This window comes from Anabrus simplex, chromosome 9, assembly GCF_040414725.1.
Source record: "Anabrus simplex isolate iqAnaSimp1 chromosome 9, ASM4041472v1, whole genome shotgun sequence".
NCBI classification, from domain to species: Eukaryota; Metazoa; Arthropoda; class Insecta; order Orthoptera; family Tettigoniidae; genus Anabrus; species Anabrus simplex.
Genome location: NC_090273.1, coordinates 12,035,142 through 12,061,721, shown reverse-complemented (window position 1 = coordinate 12,061,721; position 26,580 = coordinate 12,035,142). Strand labels below are relative to the sequence as shown.

The 26,580-nt window shown below is 37.8% G+C and overlaps 2 protein-coding genes across 3 annotated transcripts in view; both read left to right on the top strand.

Annotated features, from left to right (window-relative positions):
• Positions 1-26,580, top strand: part of LOC136880948 (proto-oncogene c-Rel) — a 149,795-nt gene that overhangs the window by 69,545 nt on the left and 53,670 nt on the right. For both annotated transcript variants that reach the window (XM_067153486.2, XM_067153487.2), the window contains exons 7-8: positions 5,234-5,464; positions 18,049-18,117. In XM_067153486.2, coding sequence (XP_067009587.1) covers positions 5,234-5,464; positions 18,049-18,117 — 300 coding nt within the window. The remainder of the gene's footprint in view (positions 1-5,233; positions 5,465-18,048; positions 18,118-26,580) is intronic.
• On the top strand, positions 5,521-6,894 carry LOC136881013 (embryonic polarity protein dorsal). Its single transcript, XM_067153592.2, has one exon. The coding sequence runs from the start codon at positions 5,521-5,523 to the stop codon at positions 6,892-6,894; it is 1,374 nt and encodes a 457-aa protein (XP_067009693.1).

The following is a 26,580-nucleotide window of genomic DNA, read 5'->3' as shown; positions in this document are numbered from 1 at the left end:
GGGTGTATGTGTTGCCTTCATCATCATTTCATCCTCATCACGACGCGCAGGTCGCCTACGGGTGTCAAACAGAAAGACCTGCACCTGGCGAGCCGAACCCGTCCTGGGATATCCCGGCACTAAAAGCCATACAACATTTCATTTTTATTGGTAAAGAAATTTAGGCTATATCTAAATACTCTATAATGTAACAAAGAATAGGCGTGTACATCATGAAAGGAAACAACGTGAATTTAACAAATGTATAACTCTACACAAAACCAATGCTTGTCTGTTGGGGTCTTATAAGTTAACAATGCTCAATTATAATAATTATCATAATATTAATGAAATAAATACCATAATTGCACACAAGTGAAAATAGTGATGTAGGTGTTTAAAATATTATCCAACTTAGCCTAAGTTTTAGGTTATACTAGCCAAGTCAATAAACCGAAGGGTAAAAATACCGCGCGAGTTGGCCGTGCGGTTAGGAACGCGCAGCTGTGAGCTCGCATCCGGGAGATAGAAGGTTTTGAACCCCACTGCTGGCAGCCCTGAAGATGGTTTTCCGTGGTTTCCCATTTTCACACCAGGCAAATGCTGAGGCTGTACCTAAGGCCACGGCCGCTTTGTTCCCATTCCTAGGCCTTTCCTGTCCCATCGTCGCCATAAGACCTATATGTGACGGTGCGACGTAAAGCAAACAGCAAAAAAAAAAAAAAAAAAAAATATGTAAAAGTCACAGCACCCAAAGACATTCCTGTATTGAGCGACTAAAATGTCACCAGGACACTTTTCTTTCCTGATATGCTCAGCTTGTTAAAAGCCAAATGTAATTAATGTTTAAGGCTTCACGCCCCGCTAACTACTTCTACGATTTTCGGAGACGCCGATGTGCAGGAATTTAGTCCTGCAGGAGTAAATCTACCGACACGAGGCTGACGTATTTGAGCACCTTCAACTACCACCGGACTGGACCAGGATCGAACCTGCCAAGTTGGGGTCAGAAGGCCAGCACCTCAACCGTCTGAACCACTCAGCACAACTTGTGAAAACTAGATGAAGTCATATTTATCTTTATCATGTTTAACTTTCTCCCTACACAAAGATATTTAATTCTCTTTCATGGGCCCCGGAAGTGGGTAGGCCAGTTGCCCCAACCATAAATATATATTTTTTCAGAAATGATAGGTTATAGACCTACAGTACTATGATCTTTCTTTCTTTCCTTCTTTCTTTCTTTCTTTCTTTCTTAATCAGTTTATCCTTCAGGGTTGGTTTTCTCTCGGACTCAGCGAGGGATTTCACCTCTACCACTTCAAGGGCAGTGTCCTGGAACGTGAGACTTTGAGTATGGTGATGAAACTGGTGAGGAGGGCCATTACCTCGCCCAGGCGGCCTTACCTGTTATGCTCAACAGGGGCCTTGTTGGAGGATGGGAGGATCGGAAGGGATAGACAAGGAAGAGGGAAGGAAACGGCCGTGGCCTTAGGTGCCTGGAGGAGAAGTAGGAAAATACGAAAAACCACTTCGAGAATGGCTGAGGTGGGATTCGAAACCCTTCTACTCAGTTGACCTCCCGAGGCTGAGTAGACCCCGTTCCAGCCCTCGTACTATTGGTTTTCAACTTTCATGGCAGAGCCGGGAATCGAAACGGGGCCTCCGGGAGTGGCACACATTAACCACTACACCACAGAAGCGGACTAGTACTATAATGCTACCTATATGTTTATGTTAGTGCTGAAATCCGATTTCTTACTTTACTAATGCTGAAAGCCCGAAAATGTAATGTTATTCTTTAATATGGGAATCAGTCTAGAAGGAAATTTTGAAAGTGATGTTATTTCTATCCAGGTTTGTTGTTATTCTAATACTATGGGTTACAGTACATTGCACGTATATGAAAGACGCCACTTACAAACTTGCTTGTTATCCGCGAATTTCTGCGGCCACAAAAGTCACATTTTTCAAGAATGATGACATCTATACATGGTAGATTGTCTGACTGTGCTGTTTTGAACCTTTCTTCTGTCATTTCGAAGTTATTCGCGATCATGAATAATAAACAATCGGCTTTTAGCAACGGCTGATGCACAACGGCTGGTAGAGCTCCATGCGGTACTGGATCGTGACGTCACAGCGCGCCGCCTACGTCAGAGGCCGTTTCACTCGCCTTGCGGAAAGGCACTATTAAATATTTTTTTAATGGTAGAAAACAAGGCAACAAACCACAATGTAATACGTTTACGTACTATTTCATTGGTGTACATTTCAAAAAAAATATTTTTGAAAATGATGCATGTTCCCAATTCGCCCAGATGTTGGACTTACTTGTGACAACTTTAAGGGCCTGTACTACGACAGCCAGATAAAAGTTCGGTTTAAATTTATGTGTCAGTTGGCACGTTTATCTGGAAGTTTGGTTGAAAACGCGTACTACGACTTTCGTTTATGTGCAATCTGGGAGAATATTCTCAAGGTTAGCTATGCCGAAGTTGTAGAGGCAGTTAACGCTCTTATCTGGGACTTTGTTCCTATCGGGGACGTTACTGTAAGAATCAAAATGGCTACACATAAAGATAAATCTACATCTGCATGATGTACGAAATTTAAGTTGTTATAATGTAATCTATGTATATATTTATAAAGTATGGCATGCTTCTGGTCCAACTATCACAGAATTCTTAAAAGATTTCCCAATCTAGCAAGTTGTTGCTACTGACTATATGGCTTCACAAGCAAGTCAACATCAAGCTTCATGGTTAGCTGTGGTTGTTAGGGCAACATCGTTAGCTACTATGCAGTTCTTCGTGGGTTCGAGTCCCAATAGTTTAACATTTTTTTTTTACCTTCTAAATGTTAGTTGGTAGGGTACTAGAGGTGAGTACACATTTCCTAATCATTAGAATACGTGTCAAAAGCGTGGGCTCTATTCCAAATCTATCCACTACGCACATGTGGGGTAAAGGTATACGACGTTCTCGACGATTCGTCCGTCAAGTGAGGATGTTAAGGAGGTTATATTTCTTCGACTTCATAACAACTTGCTACTAAGTATTTACACTAAGGTGAGATAAATGCTTGCTAATAACTATTCTCACATTGTTTTGAAAAGAAAGAAACTGACACTTATTCAATGAGCAAGCAAGAAATTGAATTAATAATCAAATTAATGATCCTACGCTGCATCAGTGGCATTAATTACGAATATAATCTTTACTTTCGCCGTAACGCGCATCCTCGTAAATAGTACTAGACAAAAAAAGATACATAACCTGAATCTTAACTTTTGCATCCAGGTTACATTTTCAGTCTTTTTATTTTCTATAACAGTTTAGTTACATAGTTAATTTTAACATTTCTTCGTATGTGTAGATTTCAGTCCTAATTCTGTTTTTGACCTGAACTTCCACATTATAGCTTAATAAGAGTCTGATATTGGGTTCTAGTAATACAATTTCAAAAGGAATAGAGCTAAACAAACTAAAACACCAGGGAACACGTATACCACCGCACTAAATTTCACTATATTTTCAGTAACCTTATTACCAACCCAATAAAAATGTTACTACATCTTCCGCATTACAATACCGCGATTAAAATCCGTTGGTAGTACGCAAGAAAATATTTACCTTCTAGTTTGCAAAACTGCAGCCTACGTATCTGGCTGTTTACCTGACAGTCGTAGTACAGGCCCTGAACATAATTGTAAGCGACGTGTATAGTTCGCGTTTCTAAGAAGTTTTTCCTTGATGTTTTACTATGTTGGTGCTCTTAAAATGTATTATTTCTTTATTCCATTTATTTATTTATTTAATCATGTCAGAAACATACATTATATCTTATAAAAATATCAGGACAATAACAAATCTGGTACTATAACCTCTGCATAGGTAGTTGGAATTGAATTTCCATTACCTAACTGAACGTCAGCATTCCAGAAACAATACAACAATACAATTACATTAATTGCAGTTGTTAACACTTGTTTCTTTTTTATCGTAATTATTTTTACGTTCAAACCTAACCTTAAATTTAACAGCGAATTTGTTTTCAATCGTTTAGTACATTCCCTCTTTATGACGTTATTTTTTTCGGTCCCCACAAAAACGTCCTAACCGGTTTTGGCTGTGCATCCACAGTGTCCTCTGCCTCTAGTAGGATGCAACTAAACTTCGAGCACCGGTTGGCAACCACAGGGCTCTGGGTGAGTCTCCAGTCGCCTCTCTTTCACATATGCTGTGCAACGTCCCTTGGTCAACTCTTGTTCCTATTTGACCCCGATGGTATTTGGTTTGGATGACCTACACATTCTTTCATTTTCATGCCCTTCATGGCCCTTTACTTTCTTTTGCTGATATCTTCATTATTTAAAGGGTTTTACCACTTTCTTTTTCCCTTCTAATTGGTGTTAAGAGGGCTGTTGACTAGTTGTACTTCCTCTTAAAACCGTAATCACTACCACCAATTATTATTTTCCTCTGTGCAGTTTTCAGTTCTTCAGATTTTGTTCAAATAAGCACCTTTCAGTTCAGCGATTGCCGGGCTGGCCTGAGCTGAAGTTGTTGGTCCCGGTTCAGTCAGGTGGTGTTCGAAGGTGGTCAAATAGTCAGCCTTGTGTTGTTAGATTTACCGGCATGTTAAAGAACTCCTGTAGGACAAAATTCTGGTACTCAGAGGTCTTTGAAAATTGTAAAAGTAATTAGTTGGACATAAAAACAATAATACTAATTTTAATGAAGATTATGTATGGATGAGGTCACGATGCTCAGCAGTGAGTAAAACGACTAATGATGATGAGGTATGGATGTAAAGTGCGGTCAAACAGTGAATTACAGCTGTGGCAAGAATAAGTTGCTCCAGAGGTGTCCACAGTTGTGCAGTGGCAAAATAAGCGATACAAACCTAGGCTGCTACTTTTCCGTTACTACTACATACCAGATTGTTCGAGCAGTGATGGTTAGAGCTTCTTTTAATTTTTCAATGGTAACTTTTAGTAAAACAACAAAATGGGTTGAAAAGTGAAGTTCTTTGATTTTTGCATGGACACCCTGAAGAACTTTGGAGGTTTTTGAGACTTAATGTCCCTGTTAATTTTATAGAATCATATTTCTGATATTTACTGTACCTTATCCAAATTGTTAATTTTTGAGCAGTCCCATTGAATTTCTATCCTCCTGTCCTAAGTATGTAGATAAGGTCCTGTGTGCCATTGATTTAGTTGAACTTTTTTCCATTTCATTCTTTACAGATGATATTCAAGTCCATTTCGTTGAGGAACAGAATGGAGTTGTCGTTTGGGAGGGCTATGGAGACTTCCAACCTACTCACGTCCACAAACAAGTTGCGATATCCTTCAGAGCACCCCGGTACAAATCTTTGGAGGTCGAGAAGCCTGTCAAGGTGTTCATCGAGCTACGACGTCCATCCGATGGAGCAACTAGCGAGCGCCTGCCTTTTGAATTTCTTCCTTTAGATTCAGGTAGGCCGTCTTTCTGGTCTCTGCGCAAGGCCCTGGCCAAGAAGGGCAATTACACCATGTTCTCAAGTATCTTAGCTTCAAATACAGCCATGCTGACTGGCGGCAAGGCTCTTCCTCCAGACACTTTGGAGCCATCCTCACTTTGGGGAGGGCCTGGGAAACCTACAGACCCCTTGCCAGAAACAGGCCCACTTCCTGAGAAAGTCGAAGCTAAAGTCGATGATGCACAAGATAAAAATGTGTTTACCAAAGATGAGAACGAGAATACCACAATTGGAACAGTCATAATGGACCAAAAAGAAGTGCAAGTAGTTGAACCAAAATTAGAACTATCAGGAGACAAGAAGACCTTATATGACTATGCTGAAGTTCAAAAATGGAAAGATATTACCAGCAACAAAGATGATAATGCTAATATTGAAATTATTTGTGATACAGAATTGAGAAATGAGGAGAATCTGAGAAACTCCCTTAACAGCAATGACATTTCTTCAGCACCCACCTTAACTTGCCGCTCTCTCAACGAATTAATCTCTCAGGTAGCAGAGCTGGATGAGATCTATTCGGACACTCATGCACGTCTTTTGAGTGGAGGTGGTATTAAAGCTTCTGAAGATCCTCTTTCTCAAGTTCAGGATGACAGTCAGTCTCCACAGATCATCGAAATGGATGTTGAAGATCTGTATGATGATAATCAAACTTATTCAAGTCTTCAAATGGCTATGAAAAATCCCATAGAACCACTGGACTTAGTATCGGAAAAATATGAAGATGTTATCCCTCAGTCTCCTGTAATTTCTATCTTACCCTCCCCTCCGAGCATACAGAACAACAAGCGTGAAATATCTGCTTCAGCGGCTTCCATCACCACTCCCGAAACTCCAGATTCTAAACTTCCACCATTACCACCTAAGAGAGTGAGAAAGAGTCCTCCCACACCCCCGGCACGACCCGAACACCTGTTTCCACACGAAACTACTCCTGTCCTCACTCCACCCAATAAGACCTTACCTCCTCCACCAGAAGTATCTCCAGCTCCCGCCGTTAAGCAGTCGAAACCAAGTTTGTTCCAGAAGCTGTTCTCCAAAAAGCCAGGAAAATCGGGGAAAAAAGAGGGTAGTGTGACCCCAAGAGGTGGTAGTATATCTCGTCAAGGAAGCGCAGGGAATGTATCTCAGGCTGGGATGTTCCAATCAAGTTCTGACGTGGTAGAGTCTGAGACCTCCATTATAATTCCTCTTACTGGACCACCGGAACTGACAGAGGCTGAACATTATGCTCTTTATACCGATATGGCTCCTCATGCCACTGTGTCAGAATTTGATGAAATGTCCTTTTATTATAGTCCAGTTGAAGGTGGAAACATTATATCACAGTCAGAATCCAATATCAGCCGAATATCAAACAGTAACAGAGATATCCTTACGTAATCTTGACTTATTTTGCTATTAATCACATCAGTGTGCCAGGATTTGTATTCGAGTATGTGTTATGGTCCCTAGCTGAATAAAAACATACATATTCACAAGGGAAGAAAGATTCTAAAGGAACTGAAAGGGGATAGAAACATTATCTACATCAGGTATAATAACTGATCTGTTCTCATCACCAGTTATCTGACATCTCACCTATATTGACCTTTAAGTCTATTCATGAGGGTTTTAAAACTGTCCTTATTTTGTCCTAAAGATATGGTTTGGAATACATTATGACAAAATATGATACTCCCACGGAAGGAAGGCCAGTTTTATATTCCTTTTTACTGTCGTTTTGGGACATAGTGAGTTTGTAAAAGTAAAGACATATCAGTGTTGTAAATACAAATAATAAATATTTATGGTGAGAACTTGTAGCATTTTGTACACAAAAGCTACAGTAAATGTAATGAGTTGCTTAGAAAAGTCTAAAAATTCGAAGAAATCACAGCTTCACCAAGTTGAGTAGAGGAATGTTGATATAACAGTCAGAATATATCTTTACCTTTATTACTTACTTCATATTTTGGCTTGATACTCGTGTACCAGTGTGGAAGGATTCATGAACATGAGGTAATCTTATGTAACCGGAGAAAGACAGCATATTCATGTGATAAAATACTAGGTGTATTCTCAGTTCTGCCCATGTAGAAGTCAGAATTAGAAATTAGATTTCAATGCCGTCAGTAATGATGGTAAACAGTCCAGTAATAACTTACCTATTGTCATCATCTCGCTCACTTGTACTTCTAAAAGTGTGTTCTATCGGGCGAGTTAGCCGTGCGGTTAGGGGCGCGCAGCTGTGAGCTTGCATCCGGGACATAGTGGGTTTGAATCCCACTGTCGGCAGCCCTGAAGATGGTTTTCCGTGGTTTCCCATTTTCATACCAGGCAAATGCTGGGGCTGTACCTTAATTAAGGCCACGGCCGTATCCTTCCAGCTCCTAGTCCTTTCCTATCCCATCGTCGCCATAAGACCTATGTGTGTCGGTGCGACGTAAAGCCACTAGCAAAAAAAAAAAAAAAAAGTGTGTTCTCCTTTAACGTCTCGGATGTACAATTCCTTTTCCTTGCTGCACATTTTATTGCATTGCCCTCACTTTCCACATTTACAAAGATTCTCTCACTGAGTGAAAAGGCAAAGAGATTGTTGGACTACTAATGGATAACAGTAACAATCTTCACGCTAATCCACCTATGTTATTATTATTATTATTATACAGTAAAGCCTCGTTAATTCAAAGTCGTTGGGACGCAAAAATCGGACTTCGAATTACATTATTTCGAATTAACCGCCAACACATACTTCGGAAATGCCAGCCCTTGCAGAGTCACAGTATATTCTAAGACCCGTTACTGCATGCAATTAACCTTGATTCACAGTTTAAAGCTTTCAAATGTCATGGAAAAAACTATTTCCAAAATGTATCCAGCAAGATGCATTTACAGTATTCAAATAATGCACTTGGATAACTCACCGGCAAACATAACCTCACGCAGTGAAATCAAAAGAACGAAAGCATGATTCAGAGACGAGGAGAAATCTATACTGGCTCCCCTGTGCAAGTGCTTTATCTTTTGGATTACTATACTGTCTGCATTTTTAGATGCTTGTACTGGCATGGAAAGTGCCCGACGCACTTAAAACATCGTGGCTTTTCGAACTTTCCTATGACAAGCGAAGGAAGTCTCTCGCTTTGTTGTGCAGTGTGCATAGCAACACAGTACATTTGCCAGCTGGCAATTCTTTCCTTTAAAACCATAAGTCCGTTTGGCCTCAGCATTAAAAAAAAAAAAAAAAAACCAAACAATGCGGTTTCATCGGCATTGATAATATTGTTTGGTGCATACGAATTTATTATAGGCACGGCATCACCATTGTTCGCGGATTCTATCTCTCCTCACACTGCCTGCTATGTGATATTGTGGCTTTCCTAAAAACGCCGAATACAAAATAATTACGATTCCGCTCGAACATAGCAGATATGAAGCACACTGTAGACACGCCAAAGTAGGTGAAAGTGCACAAAGTACTTCTTCCCGTTCCGGAAGATGCGTTCTTTCATGACACGGAGAAATTTTGAATTTAAATTACTCTGTAAAATACTTTTTTTTGTTCAAAATGTAAAGGCAGTTTCAAATTAAAAGCCTGAATTTCGGTAACAGGACCAACATTGTTCTTTGAATTACGAGTTATCCATATTTTGAATTAAACTATTTAAATAACATGCAAAACCGTACCTCATGTTTCCGGGACGAGAGCTGCTTTGAATTAGGCGAGATTTTGAATTAACCGATTTCGAATTATCGAGGTTCTACTGTATATCCTTCTTCCTCCTCCAATCGCAAATACATGATTCATCAATATGATATTTTCTGCCAGTGGCAAAATTTGTGATTGTTTCCGCTTCCGTCACAACTCAAAGTATTAATCAGGTGGCGCACCATGTGGTTCCGATAACACGGAAGTGAGCAACAGAGCAAGGCTGTTGCTAAGTTGTGTGACATGAAACCGCTGTTGCCACTTTGATCTGCGTTCAGAACATTGTATTATAAGACCACATATGAAAGCCTTGAATATGACCTGACCTTATTTTTAAAAAACTACATTTTTGCAAGAAAAATACTGATGGTATTTGGGATTATGCAGTGATTTGAAATACTGTATGTATGCTGCTTTTTGGTACAACTGACTACTTACCAATTAATTTTATTTTTATTGGATAAAACATGCACCACAGCATAGAAAGGTTCTTTCTGAAAAACTATGAGAGTTGAGAAGAGAATGCAACAGACTTTTTATGTAATTCTTAGTATAGTTGGACTTCTTTTTCTAATAGGAGTAACAGTTCAGGCTGCATGTTCATTTTTATGGGTCCCCGGTTGCACAAATTTTCTGACGAGCTCCACTTTTTAAAAACTATATAGTCCCCTGAAAAGCTAACATAATTAGATATAGCCTATAATAATCTGGGAAGTTGTTTAGCCAAGGTGTTAAAAGGTGTGCTCATCAGAAAATATAAAAATTTAAGAAACAAGATTTCTGCCTCTGGCTGTGTATATGGCCCTGAAGTTCACTCAGCCTGTACCAAAAATATGTACCAGGTTAATTCTTAGGGAGAGAGGCAGCTGGGCACAGGAGTATCCACTTGGTGCCGAGGTTATGAACAGTGGAAGCCTTTATCTTCCACTCCTCGAAAGGCCTTCGTGGCCTGTATGGAGATGGCTCTGCTGTAATAATTTAGAAGAAATAAGCTTTCTAATGGTGAAAAACTTGCTGAATAATTGATTCAATGTCTATATAACAGGTAGAGAACAGCGACTTACCGTGTAAGAAAGCGTGGATATAGTACACATTGGTCGAAAATTTTCGGCTGCAGCCTTCTTCATTGTAGGATAGAATAATAATAGTAGTGATCATAGTTGGCAACTTGATGCTGACTGAGGTAAAGAAGTGGGGAGACAGACAAGAAAATGGTAAAAAGGGGTGCTGTCTAAAGGTAAGCCTGGATGTTTCCCAGGACATGAGCACCAGTTGATGTCCAACTTTGGAATCTCTAAGGCCGAGGGGGTGGAGAGTTGGGGATACATGTTTGAGGACTTTACCTGTAAAACCTTAATTAAATCTGCTTTTATGGTGCCAGGTGTGAATGGGTACAGGATGATCCATGTTAGGGGTTTTGCTGGTACTGCAGTGGTTACATATTCATTTGGGTAAAGTGTTAGTAGTTAAGCCAGTGTAGAAAGTTGGGCAAAGTCTGCATCGAAGCTGTTAGATGATGTTGGATGAAGTGCAGTCATGACGAGCTTGTATAGGATAAAACTTGATGATGCCGCTGATGAAAGTGGTGATTGGTATATGTAAATGGCAGGTCTTGCAGCATCTGTGTTCACAGGGAAAAGAGACACAAGTGGCTGGAGGTTGGATGATTCATAGTGAGTGAGAATGTTTTTGAGGCTAGGTGGGTGCCTGAATATGAATGTGGTTTTTTTTTAAGATCATGAGGAGGAGATAAGATAGAATGTGTATTTTCAAATGGGTTGATTTTGTGTAGATCAGGATGATATGTGGTTATGAAGTGTATGGGGTTAGTTTGCTTACAGAATCTGGGGCAGAATTCATGGCATGGGAGATCTGACGGTTATCCAGTTGGGGTAACCATTAGCAGTAAAACGAGAGATGTTGGGGAGATCTGCCAGGTGAAAGGGACACTAATTCTTACACTGCTTCAACTCTAATTAGTCAAGTAGGCTAGCTTCATGGTGCCCCAGGAGAAACATATCATCAATGAACTTCCACTAGACTAAGGGCTGGTGAGGTTCAGTAATGAGGAAATCCTTTTCGAGTCTTCCCATTAAGGGGTTTGCATAGAATGAGGTCAACCTCATGTCCATAGCAGTGTCATGAATCTAGTGGAGTAATTGCTCCTTGAAGCTGAAAAAGTTGTGAGTTAGGATGTATTGTGAGTGGTAGACAACGAATTAAGTAGCTCCCAGGGCAGGGCTTTGGGTTGTCATGTGTTCAAGAAAGACTCAATGGTCCTAAGTCTGTCCGTGTGAGGGATGTTGGTGTAAATTGAAGTGACGTCAATAGAAACTAGAAGGCAGTCTGAGGGGAAAATAACTGGTGTCACGAACGCAAGAGTCAAGGGAATGTACGAAGATGTTGATCAAGCAGTTATGAAATGGATTCCGTGAAACAACCTTGGCTGGAAACTATGTGGCATCTTGGATTGTTGGTCTTATCTATCATGGGAAGCATGTGGAACTTGGGAATATGGAGCTGGTTTGGATGAGGAGACTGATAGAGTATTCAAACAGACCCTCATATGGTCCATGGTGATGTAAATGGCTAAGGTAAGATCCTGATCATGTGTGGGCTCTTCGTTGAGGGGGGCGTACAATATGTGGTTGTGGCGGAGAGTCACGGTCATAATCCTGGTTGTTCATGAGGACTGTGGTTAATCCTTTGCCAGCTGGAAGAATGACTATGTCCGGATTGTCTTGAAGTCCCATCAGTGCATGGAATTTGTGTTTTATCAGGTTGTGTTGGACAGAAAGAGAGGGCGCAGATAGCCTGGTAGGGGAGAGGTTCCATACTAAATGGGCTCTTGAAGCAAGTCAAGGATGGTCCAGTATCATTTGGTGACTAATAATTCTCTTTGTACTGAAAGCGATGTGAAAGAGTGGCCATCGTCAAGAATTTGTAATGGGGCAGACTGAGACCTCTCGACAGTGAGGTGTAAGACGAGAGATACAGAATGGTATGGGTTGCAGAATCAGTCTGAGTTCTTGTGTAAGACTGGGAATTAGTGTGGCTTGCTTAGTGATCTGCCATTAGAGGGTTGTTAGTTGGCTGATGAACAGATGGTACATATGCTGGGTGTGGGAGACAGATACCTGTTTTAAGGGTGTCTATACAAAGTTTGTTCAGTTTATGGAGATTTTATGTAGTGTGCTGGGAAAGTTTGTCATTGGCCTCGTGAATTGTGGTGGAAATGGGTGCTAGGTTTTCAACTGAGATGAAGAATAAAATTCTGATGAATGAAAGGAAGATGAATGAGGTGGTTGTGTTTTAGAGCAGTCTCTTGTAAGAGGATGAGTTTGGTGAGGTTAATGGAAGTCCACTAACAGGAAGTGAGAATAGGTTTTCGTATGGTGGGTGGGGAAGCATAAAGAGGAAATCTAATATTTAGTCGATGAAGATAGTGGCCAAGATGTAAACATGAATTCAGGAAGGGAGTATGAGATTGTAATTTGGAGAGTTTGAAAGCGTGGTAAGAGGTCTATTGTAGGTAGAATTCAAAAGGCATGTTGCAATGGGGGTAACTGGAAAGTAAATGTATAAATATCAGAGTGTTTAGGAAGGATCCGGCAAGAAACTGAAGCGGGATTGGAAGATTTTGAGTGTGAAACAGGTGAGGATGAGGAGCGGAAAGACATTGTAATAGACGAAGATGGGATAATCTGTAGAAGAGAAAGAGTGTATGCAAAGAATAGAAAAGAAATTAAAATCTGGAACGAGTGTTGATAGAGGAAAGTTATATTTGCCCAACGGGAAGAGGTTAGTTAAGTAAGACATGAGAAGATACAAGAGAGGCAGGTGGTGAGCTGGAGTATCAGAAAATACAGAGAAGAGAGTTTGAAGTAAGTGGATATCAAATGAAATACCATTATTATTCTATCCTCTACTGCCAAAGGCTGCAGCCGAAAAAGACCCATGTCTTCCTTTTGTGTGTACTCCCCCATGCGTTCTTTCATGGAATGTTGTTGCTCTCCGTCTGTTTCCTCTATGATGGTAGGTAGTGATACCATAAGATACTAACACAAATATTGTAAATTTGTGAGGTTATCAGCCTCGTAATATCCCCATGTTCTACAATCCTCCTTAAATTCCAGCTGCAGTAAATAACACAAGTGTAATTTGTGTTACTGTGAAACCTGCTGTCAATATCTGTACAAAATGTAAATGAATGAATGAGTAGTGTTTCCATGACTAGTGCACAATGGGGGCTAATATTCAGTATAATTCCTTTCTCAAGTGCAGTGGGAGCATAATAATTTTGTTTCATTGATTTCATTCTCTTCTCTACATAACAGGAAATGTAGTCAAGATGAAAAGAAATAGCTTACATAGGCAAGGTTACCTAGGGTCGATGTTAATGTCGTAGAAGAGGGTAACACAGTAAACAAGCATTCAGTATTACCGTGTCAACCTACCGAACCTGAAGTAAGATACTATCCCAGCATTTATCTTTATCAAGCCATAGCAAGGTAAGGCAAACGTAATGCTAGGGTTTGGACTTTGAATACTGTAGTTGTCTCAATTGAGTGCTCTGGTGGATTATAGTTTAATTCATTGAAATTCTTTGAAAGATCTTCCTTACACTACCTACCAGTGAATGAGTGTCAAGCCATATGACATTGGTGAAAAAGGTGATTTTCTTCTTTTGGAATTATTCCTGTCAGGCTGCAGGGTGTAATCATTCAGTTATACATTTTTGCTGTATAAATGAGCATTAGATTATGTAAAGGGCAGGTTTGTTACTCAAGTTACTAACGTTAACGAATTAGTAGGGACCTGTGTTTTTCGTGTTTGCATTAAAACTGACTTTTTAAAATATATTCCAAAATGCTTAGGAAACCACTATAGACTACTTATGTTAAAATTCTAAATTTAGGCAGGATTTTTGTTTTTTTTTTCTTTGTTTTGTTTTTCCTTCATAACGTACTATAGTATAGTAAATGTGAACAGGTCAAAACTGTCAACTTTAAGCAAATGATACTGCAAAGTCACAAGTTTGGACTCCATCTTTCTTTTTCCTGCTACCAAACATCAACAGTTAACTTTTCTCATTAAGTTTTTAAAATTTCTATGGTGTTCTTTGTTTTTCTGCTGCCATACTTAATAAACTTTTTGCGTGAAGAAAATTTCTGTGTTAACTTCCTCTCTCAGTTAAGTTTCATTCTGATCCTCTGAAGTAAACTACATTTCCAGTTTACATAGGAGCAGTTATGGAGACGATGGAAGTGGCATGCAGGGACTGAGGATGACTACTGGGGTGTCACGTTTCCAGAGTATGAACCTCATGGCATTTCCAAGGAGTCTCGTGTTTCCTTTTCGTTTGTGTTTGGTTCCATATAAGACAATATTATTATTATTATTATTATTATTATTATTATTATTATTATTATTATTATTATCATTATTACTATCATTTTTTTTTTTTTTTTTTTGGGCATGTAATCTGGTAGTGGAACATGTATGTGGGCTAACGCCTGTAATGTTCAGTACTCATAGCAGCAGTCGAAAAGCAAATGTGTTTTCTGCAGTGTCCGGTTAAAGCCAATATTGTAGTTATGCCAAAGGTGAGCATTAATGCAAAGACGAGCAACTGAATTTCAAAGCGACAGAAGATTCAGTATTTGATTTACCTGCAAAATTACCTCTAAAAGTGTTGAAATCTTTTAAATGTATCATAATGTCACCAAAAACCTATAAAAATTAAAAAATGCCCCTAAATTTAAAAAAATACTCAAAATTTCTAAAACAAACATAACGGAAAATGCTTTGAAATTGACACAGATTTCCATTTTAAAAAATGAAAACACAAGTCCCTGCCAATGGAGGTGGCCAACATAGAAGATTGAAGGATAGAGATGAGCATTTTTTATGGGAGGTTCTGCTAATATTTATTGTAAAATTTTATCATAATGTTGAAGTTGTTTTAAAAATAATTATGCACACACACTTAAGTTTGATGAATATGAATATTTTTATTCAGACAAAGATTTTTATTAAATAATCTCTCTTGTTCCTTATTTGTTGTCTGTTGAAAAGTTCAGATAATAGTAGAGAAGCAAGAAAACTTAGCTAGTCAAATGCTTCCTGTTGGTCAATATTAATGCTGTGCTTTCTGTTTTGTGATTTGCCTCTCTTGATTATATAGAAAGGAAAGTCAAAACAAATTTACTAGTCAATTGTATAATTAATTTAAATGATGTGATATTGAGAAAATAAAAGGTCAATAGGCCTACAATAATTTTAGTGGGTTACATTTGAATTTCAGCTGTTTACGGTAAGAACAGTTACCTTGTTTTCCTCAGAGCATTGTTTAACTGGTATTGATCAAAAACAAGGAACATAAGTGATAATAGTTTTAGTTTTTAAGATTTTTCTGACTCATTGTAAAAGATACACAGTGAATTTTTTGGTCAAACACATTTATCAGCTGCTGCATTTCATGACTGAAATTTACCCAAGTTATTTATGTTAAACATGGATAATATCTCATGTTTCTCTTTAAAATGTGTTGTAGGAAACCAAGTTGCATGTTTACTAAAGAATTGTATAGGACTTATGGAGCAGTGTGATAGCTACATTTTTTTTTTTACATTTGTCCCCGTTCCTGCATCATATTTTCATGACATGTAACTACAGCCTAAAATTTTAAAATATCTTAACCCCTTACTTGTATAATACTGTACATCCAAAATAGACGTTTATAGTGTGGGTCGTTTACTTGGCACTTATTCTATTTGTTGGAAATTTGAACTATTTAAGGATTCAATTGTCTGTATTAATCATCAATTTCTGTTTTACTGCTGGGTCAGGCTGTTAATAATTATTCCATCTTCTATCCAACAACTATTGCTAGTCCTTAACTGTGTTCCGATCCAGGTTCCTTTTTAATTATACTGTTCTTGAACGAGTCTAACCATCTTGGTTTGTGACTACCTCACGTTCGTCCTTCAATATTTGTGTCTCCATTATCCAATTGGTTTCCTTTCTTATTTCATTCTCTTAACATGTCCAAACCATATCAGTTTGTCTGCATTCTGTGGAAAAGCTTTTCTGCTCTGATTCTCTTCTGGACATCTTATTTTCTTACCCTATCCTTTCATGGCTTTTCTGTCATACTTTTCAAAAATGATCTGTTTGATGTATCACTTCCTTCCCATCAGGGGACACTTATTGCTTAACTTGTGTAAAGAATGTCCTTGGTAAACTCCTTTTTTCTTTCTCTCTCTCTCTCTCTCTCTCTCTCTCTCTCTCTCTCTCTCTCTCTCTTGTTTTCTGTTTATACATAGTTTCATGAAATGTATGTGTAAACTTCAAATTCAAGCTACAGATTTCTTCATGGTTTATCTTCTCCTGTATCATTTAAAAACATAGATTGTTTGTATTGGAAGAATAACTTTGGTTTAATTAATGTTAACCTTATTCACAAAGATATATTGGCAGGTAGTAATTCAGTAATTTATGTTGAATTTTATTTATTTTTCATGAAAAGAAAATATGTTGTTTTCACAATTTGCAAAAGTAAAGTGTGTTACATTCACAAAGAATATGACAGCTTACTTCCAATTTGTTTACTGCTCCTGCAAAGTTTTGTACATGCCTCATTGTTTCCTGAGATCTTTCTTGTCTGATGTGTTATTGAATAAAGCAGGGATCACAGTGTTGGATTCACGACCTTGGTACTGTGTTGTGCACAACGTACCTGTCTATATTTCCTAGCGTTTTGTAATGTTGGTGACACACGCACTTCGTTAAATATCACCTGATTCCTCGTCACTTCTTATTATGAAACAACAGTGCCAGTGGTTTTAATATCATGTAGATCCTTTTCACATCTCACTATGTTTTACACACATATCCACAAGGGATACAATTGAACATTTTAGAATGTCTAGAAATTTATAGACATCAATTAATAGATCCTAAACACATACTCAGTAATAAAAATGAATATTTCAAAACAGTATTAAGCTTTAGAAGCAGCTGTATATTTCTGAGACACCTTTAATTCACCCTCCGTAGCTGAACATTCATAATGCAATTTGTGTATCAAAAAGAGCTACAATTAAATGTCACCATTTCACCACCTGAAAGCTCTAAGATGTGTTGTGGAATACAAATTAATAAAAATTGACTGGTAACAGTTTTAATTATTTAATAACAGTGCTTGATTGTGCCACGACGCTGCGGCAGAATGTGTTATTGACATCAGAACACAGCAAAATATAGACGGGTACTTCGCACTCCACTTCGTGCCATAGTTTCTAACCTGGTCACCCTTGGAATAAACTAATGTCGTCTATGGATAATTTACCACAAATGTTTTGAAAGACTGTGTTACGGTTATAGCTGCATTAAGATGAAGAGATTAGTGTTCGTAATGCCAAAGAGATTGAAATTACAATTAGAAGCATTTGATATAGTTATGAACTGCTCAGCTGACTAATTGTCGATAACAATTTCATACTTAAAAAAAGAAATTTGTTTAACAAATTTTGTAGATGTTACAGTATATTCTAAAAATTGTGAATTTAGCTTATTGTGAGGTTGAAGGAAAATGGATGAAGATCCTGGTTGTTGTAGTTTTCTAATGGTTTTTTATTGTTTTTCAAAATGTTTTTATATTTATATATAGAAGTTGCCTTATAACATTCTCTTTTATCTTAGGACTATTTCAGAAACTAATGTTACTACTGTTTGTACATATACACACTACATTATGGCATTTTACTATTTTGTCTTTGTTTTATTTGTTTTCCTTTCATGTTTTTTATTTTACTTATTTATTTTGTTGATTACTTTCATAGATCCCAAAAGAAAGAAGCCGAAAGCCTTACTCCCTGGTACTCCTTCTTTTCCAGACAGAGACAAACCAAGTGAGTATCAGCCACAATTTTCAGGGGTATTTCCTTGGCTTGTTGGTGCCTTGGAACATATGTTGACAGGAGGTTTCCTTCACATGGCTAGTTCATATGTTGTTCTCTGGTATCAGCCAAGGTGCTGTACACTTGTATGAACTCGCCATAAAGTATAGTTCCTGAGATTGAGGTCAGCTCAAAGATATGTTAGTATCTGTATTGTAAATAGTGCTTTCTGTATTGAAGGAAGTTTCTTGTCTCAGTGTTCCATTATGGTGGCTGGTGGCTTACGGTTTATTGGCTTCTAAAGGTGTATGTGAACCTCCAACTGTAAATGTTTTTTCTATTTGTCATCCTCTCCTTTCTTTTGGTTCAGTTTTCCTTGTCCATGTTGATATAATTTTGACAATGAATTATGATATAGTTATCCAGCGATTGGTGGTGATTATTGTTTAAAGAAAAAATAGAAATGGGAGACCATCCTCTATTGACACTAATAAGATCCTTTGAAGAAAGAAGGTATTGACAAAGGAAAAGGAAGGGCATAGAAATGAAAGACCTGAGCTGACCAGGGCAGGCCCCACCCACAGGGGGAAAGCGTTCAGTTTACTTATGCCCAGGTCAGATTTTTTATTTAATTTTGAAGGAAATTGGTAGATGCTGGGTATACTTCTTCCTGCGATTCTCAAAAAGCATAGTCATTATTTTCCCACCTGAAAACTTTTTCTTTACCTTTTTGTTTTTGGAATGGCTATACAGTCTCAAAAAGAGAGAAAGAAATACTTTTTAAAAAATTCTTTCTGCTGTTCATATTCTGTTTATTGGGCAAGTTTTTCCCACTAAGAATGGTGAATGTAAAGTATCTTAAGTGCCTTATGACTAACTGTTGTGGACAGAATATTATGAAAAGCATTCAATCAGATGTTCCATTTAATCTGGTGCACATTTTAAAGTAGTTTACCACAAAGAGGGACAGGCAAACAAAACACTTTATACAGTGAGTTTTGCTTCTGGTTTAGTGGCTTATGGTGGCCAACCACAACAGAAAAATATAAACAACTTTTTTCAAGACCCACACATTCATTGCAGTCTGGGTTGACGTGGCATAAGAGACTCGTTAGCGTGCGACCAATCACAGTGCGAGTGGAGGCTGCTGTTCGCCACAAGTTAGGAGTGTAAAAGGTGCAATATTGGAACCACTGCAGGTCGATAGTTTCAGCACGTATACACACTAAATTTTAGTAAAATATAGAACACACACCTCCTACTCTGTTATGAAATAATTCCCTTTAAACCGCTTAAGTATACACACCTTCCCGCTGAAATGCACAAGTGTGCAGCTCAACAAATTTCTACATTCGTTTTTATAAACTACTGCATAATTGAAGTTAAGAATGCTATCACCCAAATCATTATATTTGTTGTTCAAAGCAAAAGCAAAGAAATATTCTCATCATAAAGGCGCACTTTACAGGTTCCCGTCATGATCATTTGTCACAGTCGCTGAAAGGAAAGCAAACAGTTGATATATCCACCTAATGGAAGAGCAAACAATACACTCAAAAAGTTTGACTTCATTCTTAATCCATACGGCATACACTAGCATACTGCAGGCTCTGCACTCCACATCACATGCCGTGCCTAGTAGAATATGTCTTTTCTTAACTTATTACACTGAATATTTTTTGTTAATATTAAGCATTTTATACAGACTGCATTTTTTGTTTTCCCACTGAATGATAACTATTGAAGGAAATGGATGCCAGTGAAAAGAGAAAGGCAAATGGAGACAATTGTCTGACATTAGCTTTGAACATTAGAAACTTACTACACCTTCGCTGGTTGTATTTCAACAGTTATGTACACCACACACAAAATTGGTTTTCTGTACTTCAGAAGGTTCCTATTGAAGCTCAATTTTTCTTTCTCATATTTTGAAAAAACTTTTTCTCCACATGTGGAATTCTGTGTGTCTTATTATTGAAATATTTTGTACTTCAGTCCAGCTTGGTATTGCTTAATCTTTTCGTGCAAAAGACGATATTTTTCTCAATTTTATTGATCTCATTGCAGATAGCTCATTTCAACAACATAAATTAAACCTGAACCTAAATTTAAATTTTTCTTTCTTCACGTTTTGCCAGTTAATAATTCATGGCAGAGTTGTAATTCTATCCATCAGCTTACAAATGGCTCGAATCTAGTCAAGGACCGAGTAGTTCAGAATGGCATGATGTCATTAAAATACAAGGTAATGTAGCACCTGTGAGGGTTCTGCGCAAGAGCAGTCTCAGGATGGCACACGCTGCAGATACTGTTCAACGAGACTGAAACTTTAGCTCATGTCCTTGACTCCTGCAGAATACACCATCTGATCAGGAGCGAGATAGCATCAGTCCTGGCCAAAGAACTACGAGGTATATGAGGAATTCCATCGTGTTGCAACAAATCAAAATACACACACAATTGACATCCTAGCTTTCAATAGGGAAACTAGATTGAATCTAATAAAGACCCGCCAGTGATAGTCGATCGGGAAAAGGAGATAAGCCAACAGCAAACTATTTTAGGACCTTTTACAAGCTCAACAATGTCATGGTTACAGGGCTGCTGGTAGGGTGTAGAGGCATTATTCCAAAAATGTTTCTGACTTTTGTGGAAGTTTTGGTCTGAAGAAACACTTTGGTCAGGAAAATGCATTATTGGCTCTCAAAGACTCCCTCCACATTTTACAAAAATAATTTATTCAGTCCCCATTAATTTATATTTTTAGTGGATCAATTTTGATGAGACAGCTTTTTAAACTACTACTTGTATGTACAGTTCATTGAATGCAAAGACTTAAACAGTATGCTTTGCCATTAAATTATATATGGACAGGGAAAACAAACCACCTCATTTAAAAAAAGGTTTTTGGGTGTTCATTGTTTCTCTGTAAATATTCTTCATCATCTTTCTTGTGTTTAGACGTATCTACAGCATGGCATATGAAATGAGAGCTACATTGTTCCATTCTAGAAACTGTTTTGTATAAAGAGAGAAATACAATGCACGTAAGGTTTAAAGGTGTTAATTAGCAAGTAAAGTTTGCAATAAGGAGGAGATAGTGCAGCATTCTCCCAAACTTGCTCATTATTTTGTTCATATTGTTCTAAGTTTCATTACTTTACCTTTGCAGAATTTTATACTGTTAATATATTTATGGTGCCATAAAATTCTGAAACGTGTTGAATTACTTAAATATTCTTTATTTTAAAATAGCTTTATAATCGTTTGTCAAACTTGCTTTGGACAGAGTTTCAGGTTACCTTTTGTAAGCAGGCGTAATCCATCGTTTTTAAAATGACCCTGTCCCTCCAACATTCCAAAGTAGAAAGTCTTGCACTGCAAGTAATGAAGTGGATAACAGGTGCAAATAATTCACAAGTACATTACAATAAGATACTATTTAGCTGTGTCCAGAACTCTTAAGACTTTTTTAAGAATCTTTCTAACACTTTTTACTCTGTGTTTTAGTAAGTGAGGTAAGGATCTTTTCTCAGAATTTATAAACTCATAAATTTTGATGTTCGTACTCCACAGGATTCTCCAGTGCAATATATTTTTAGAATACCTTGTTCCTAATGCATTTCTTCTTGCCAGGGTTTGATCACGTCACTCCCTGTATGAGGTAGGATCCAAAAATTTGCAGACTTGGCATATAGTTCCTTACCATGAGCACTTCTAAATACTGATGCACCTTCACCTTCAAAATAATCCTCTAGGACGACTACGTACTTTTGCCAGCATTGGTGAAGCTTCTGGAAGCCATATTTTACAACCTCTCACAATGCCTCCTCTGATTTTGTGTTTACCTCATTTGGTGATGAAAAACTTGTCTCTTGAGGTGGTTTATCATTCATAGATTAGTAGATGTAGTAGGGGAGCTAAATCGGGTGAATAGCTGGATATTGAAACACATACAGTTGATGTTTGGTGATAAACTGGAACCTGTAAGGACTGACATGCAGGCGAAGATACCATTGCCCACTTCGCCACGTCTCAGGCCACTTCTTCATTGTCGTCGTCGTCGTCATCATCATCATCAGTTTCATCTGTGGATCTGTCCAGTAGGCCAGGTGTAACGTGTGTGAATGATATGTCTCCAAACTTCTTGTCTCATTATATCATCTTGCTAGATCTTGTTTAATTTGGTCCAGACACCTTATTCTGGGACATTTGATGGTCTTTTCCAAGCACTGTCCTCTCTAATTTCTGCCTGGAAATCTACATCTCCTGCATTCTCTGTACATTTCAGCTGTGTAGCCCTTGGTCTTTCCTTCTCTTGAAGGAACTGCTTTGTCCCATACAAGCTTCTACAGTTGATATAAAATGTGGGATGGTTGGGCCACTGTATTTTGTACTTCTAATTAGCCCTCCCATTATCGGAGTTGACACTTCCAAGATAGCTAAAGCTTTCCAAACATTCAGCTCTCTCTATCCATACAGTGCACTGAATGAATGTTCTACTCATTTTCATGTCACTGGGTTGTTTTTTTTTTTACTCACAGTTAACTTACATTTTTTAAACTTGCTACTCCAAATATCCAACTCTGTCTCTCCCCAGATAGCATGTTGAGCAGCAAAAACCAGTGCATTTAAATCACCAGCATCCAGTGCTTTAATTTTCTTAAAAATGATATCCATGGGTGTGATGAAAAGTAGTGGGATTTGTTGTGTTCCTCTCCTTGTTTGAAAATCTCAGACCACTTACATACAGTGTAGAATGAGGGAAAATACACAGGTACAATTCCTTACAAATTAAGGAAACAACTCCAGCATGCGCTATTTTCTTCGGTTGCGATGAAGACATTGACTGGATGTGAAACAAATAACGCCAAGATTCACGTTATCCAGAGGAGTTGAATCTCTTTGGCTTTCTTAATTAACTTGCGCGGTATTTGCACCCATTCTTCCTTTTGTGCAGAAGTTAAGTGACAAGGCACGTCGGTCAAAATGCATCAGCAGTGGCCTCGGATGGGTGTTAGTGATAACCTCAACGGTTCTGCGACAGTTCTGCTGAACGCGCTACTCTGCTCAATTAATTATTTCATCCGTCCATGCAGTCTCAGGTCAACCAGAGTGTTCATTTTCGGAAAAGTATCTGTAGTCACTTTTGATCTTGCCGTGTTCCTTATTTCACTCGAGAAACATGACTTGCAGTAGATCTCATCTGCCCTTACCGCTGTTTCACTGTTCATAGGTGAAGATGTTCTGATTAAAGGGTGGTGAGATGGAAGCATGCATTTCAGACACTGTTGTTTTAACTTCTTGCTGAAGGTTTCACCAGGAGCTTGCAGTCATTAAAAGTTTGGATCTTACATCTTTAAAAAATATATAATAGTAGCATTTTTGAAAAAGTTTTAATGCAAATTTTTCTATCAAATAAGACTGAAAGCAGAAATAAAACAAGTGAAAAAGCTTTGATATTAAACTGCAGGATAATGTAAAGAATGTTCTTGGAAACTACTGTGAGTAGAAATCGTGAAGTGTTTGAAATCGTCGTTGTGGAGAATCAGTTTCATTATTACCCATTGAAAATGGTGAGTACTTCATAAGGTGTAGCTGTTGGATGGAAAATGCAATGTCAAGCACACCATGACTTCAAATTAAATGATTATTTTTTAATACAAGAAAAATTTAGTTTATACTGGTTCTATCTTGATTTTTCGAAATTGCATTCCATGTGTTTAGCTTAGGAGGGTTCTGGTATTTGGGAACGAATGCTGCACACAAATTTCCTGCCTCATGCTGAGAGCTGTATTTTTAGTACCACTTCATTTGATGTGTGAAAGATGAAAGTTTAAATGACAATATTCATTCTTCACCAGACATTTTTATAAGCATTTATAGAAACAAAAGAAATACATTTTATACATTCTGAAGTGAAAAAAAAAGTAATTACCTAGTTTTGTACAGGGATGTTGTATGAATTTCTCTTCTTTATTGCAGATTGAGAATGTGGTGGGAAAGTTATGATATTCAGTAGTTTGGTAGTCTTTCTTTTACAAATCAGGTCTTTTACAACATTTGTTAAAAGTGATATTGTGGTTTGGTTTCTTTTTCTTTATCCTCTCCATTAAAGTTGTACTTTTATAATGATAAGTGTTCTTTCTCTGTACCTTTCCCATAACCCTTCTGTGTAGACAAACAGAGATCCAAACACATATACATTGTCTAATTTTGCTTCTCTTAGTATAGCAGTTGTGTAGTAGGAATATATTTATGCTTAATTAATATAAAAAGAAACCGGTGGCTTGTAGGAGCAGTAACTTCAATTTTGTTGAGAACTAGTACGTAAATCTTTCTTCAATAGCTGAAATTACTGTGAGAAGTAATTGGAAATTCGAAATGAGCATGTTCATAAAACTTGAAAGTCGTAATTACTACAATAGACGATGTTCGTGTTGCTACTTGACCGGCATGACAATCTTATCTTGCAGAATGAGACACATTTTATTGAGAAAGAATCCAACGGGTGAAATTCCCACCTTGCCCGAGTCACATTATTAAATGGTCGGGTCGTGTATCGCACTTGTGCACTCTGCACTTGGCCATGTTTTATGGCCAGATGCCTATCCTGATGCTAAGCCCATTTGGAAGGATGTATCTGTTGTTGCTTGTTTCTGTGGTGTGTTGTGTGTTCTGTGGTGTGTTAAGCCAAAGGTGCTTAACCGGAGACAGCTAAGATCCTCAACCCAGCTAGGAGTCAAAGCCAGGGCTCTCTGACCCGAAAGCCTTGATGTTGGCCATTCAGCCAAGGAGTCAGGCTTTCCCGAACCGTGATAAATACCTACAACAAGCATCTACGATCAAAATTTGTTAAATGGCCCTATCTCATTCACCAGAATGGTGAAGATGGTTCATGCATTATTAATCACTAAACAGTTCATCAATATTTGTTCTGATAACTTATATCTGGTGCCAGTTCCAGTTCTTGTTTTCTCTGTATTGCTGTGGAGGTGAACTCAAAGATGTACATACAGTAGTTCACACTCATGCCAACAGATTAAACTGCGTTAACTATCATTTTGATGGAGAAAGGTAAGAACATCTTGGTAATTTGTGGTTCATTGTATTTCTTCTGGTAAAGAGAAGATAGCTGTTATCTGATGCAGTTTCAGCTATTGAAGCATTCTCGTTTTATCAATATCGCTTTGAAAGAGATAATCAACAAATTAATCTAAAAGGCCACCTAATCGATACTTTATTTCTTTTGCCTTTGGCAAACTTAAAAATACATTAACAAACACAGTACATGTTTCGACCACTTAGTGGTCATCTTCAGCTGTATATAAAAAATCTTAGATGATAACATTTAAAAGCAAGCACATTGGATCTTAAAACTATATCCCATGGGAATCTAAAAACTATTGTTCTAGATGCTTTAAATGAAATGGACGATGGGGGGGGGGGGGGTTGGGAGTAAGGAGATTTATGTGAATGATACTTAAATTACAGTATCGTTTACAATTGTGTTTAAAAACTTAAATGATGAAAAACATATTTTAAATATTTAAAAGCATCTGTGGTGAAATTCTTTTTGATAACATTAGGTGGCGTGAATAAAAAGTTTGTGTTTGTAATATTCTTCAGGCATTTGTGAGAAAATAATAACTTAATTAAAATTCGTGTCTGTGGTGATGTTAAGCACTTTGTTTTTAATAAACATACTTTAAAATATTCTAAAGTGTCTATGGTAAGGCATTTATTCAAAAAACACTTGTGCTTGAATGAAAGTGTATGTCATATGCACCAGTCTTCAGGTATTTGTTGTTTATATTCAATAACTTCCTTGAGTGATATTCTTGTGGTTAAAAGGCCGTGTTGACTGTTTAACTTCCGAGAATTGCTCTTCGGAATGTGATAAAAGAAATTGTGTTAGTCGTTTAACTTGCTAAAACCCTGTGGTGGCTTCTGTTATATAAAATGGCGATCTGATTCGGGCAGCTTGCCTCGCGATCTGTAACCAGCAGGAGATCGTAATATATTAAAATATGACATATGATAAAAGTAAAAAGCTCTGAATTCTAAATAGATAGCGGGAAGATATTTGTATTCGAGATTGCGTGGCCTTGACTTACCTTATCTGGCAAATGTTTAATCCGCGTTGCCTTGGAGAACTGCCTTCGTGCATGACCTAGTGTGATAGCAGTGTGACATGGTCTGATTGTTCGTGGAATATTCCGGAGGAAGGGGAAGTAGAATTGTGTCGTCATCTAGTACGTCTTGTGAGGGGGGAGGGATTACTGGTTGTGTTTCAGTGACATCGTGTTCGAGTATTTCATTTGTTAGTCTTGTTTGTTTACTGTTTACCATTTCCACGTATTTACCAAATTGTTCGTATAGGAGGTTTTTTTTGTTCGTTTCTTTTAGATTCCGTTCCCTGTTCTCTAGTTTATTGAGAGTAATGTGGATGTTTTCTAGGTTATTCATTAAACT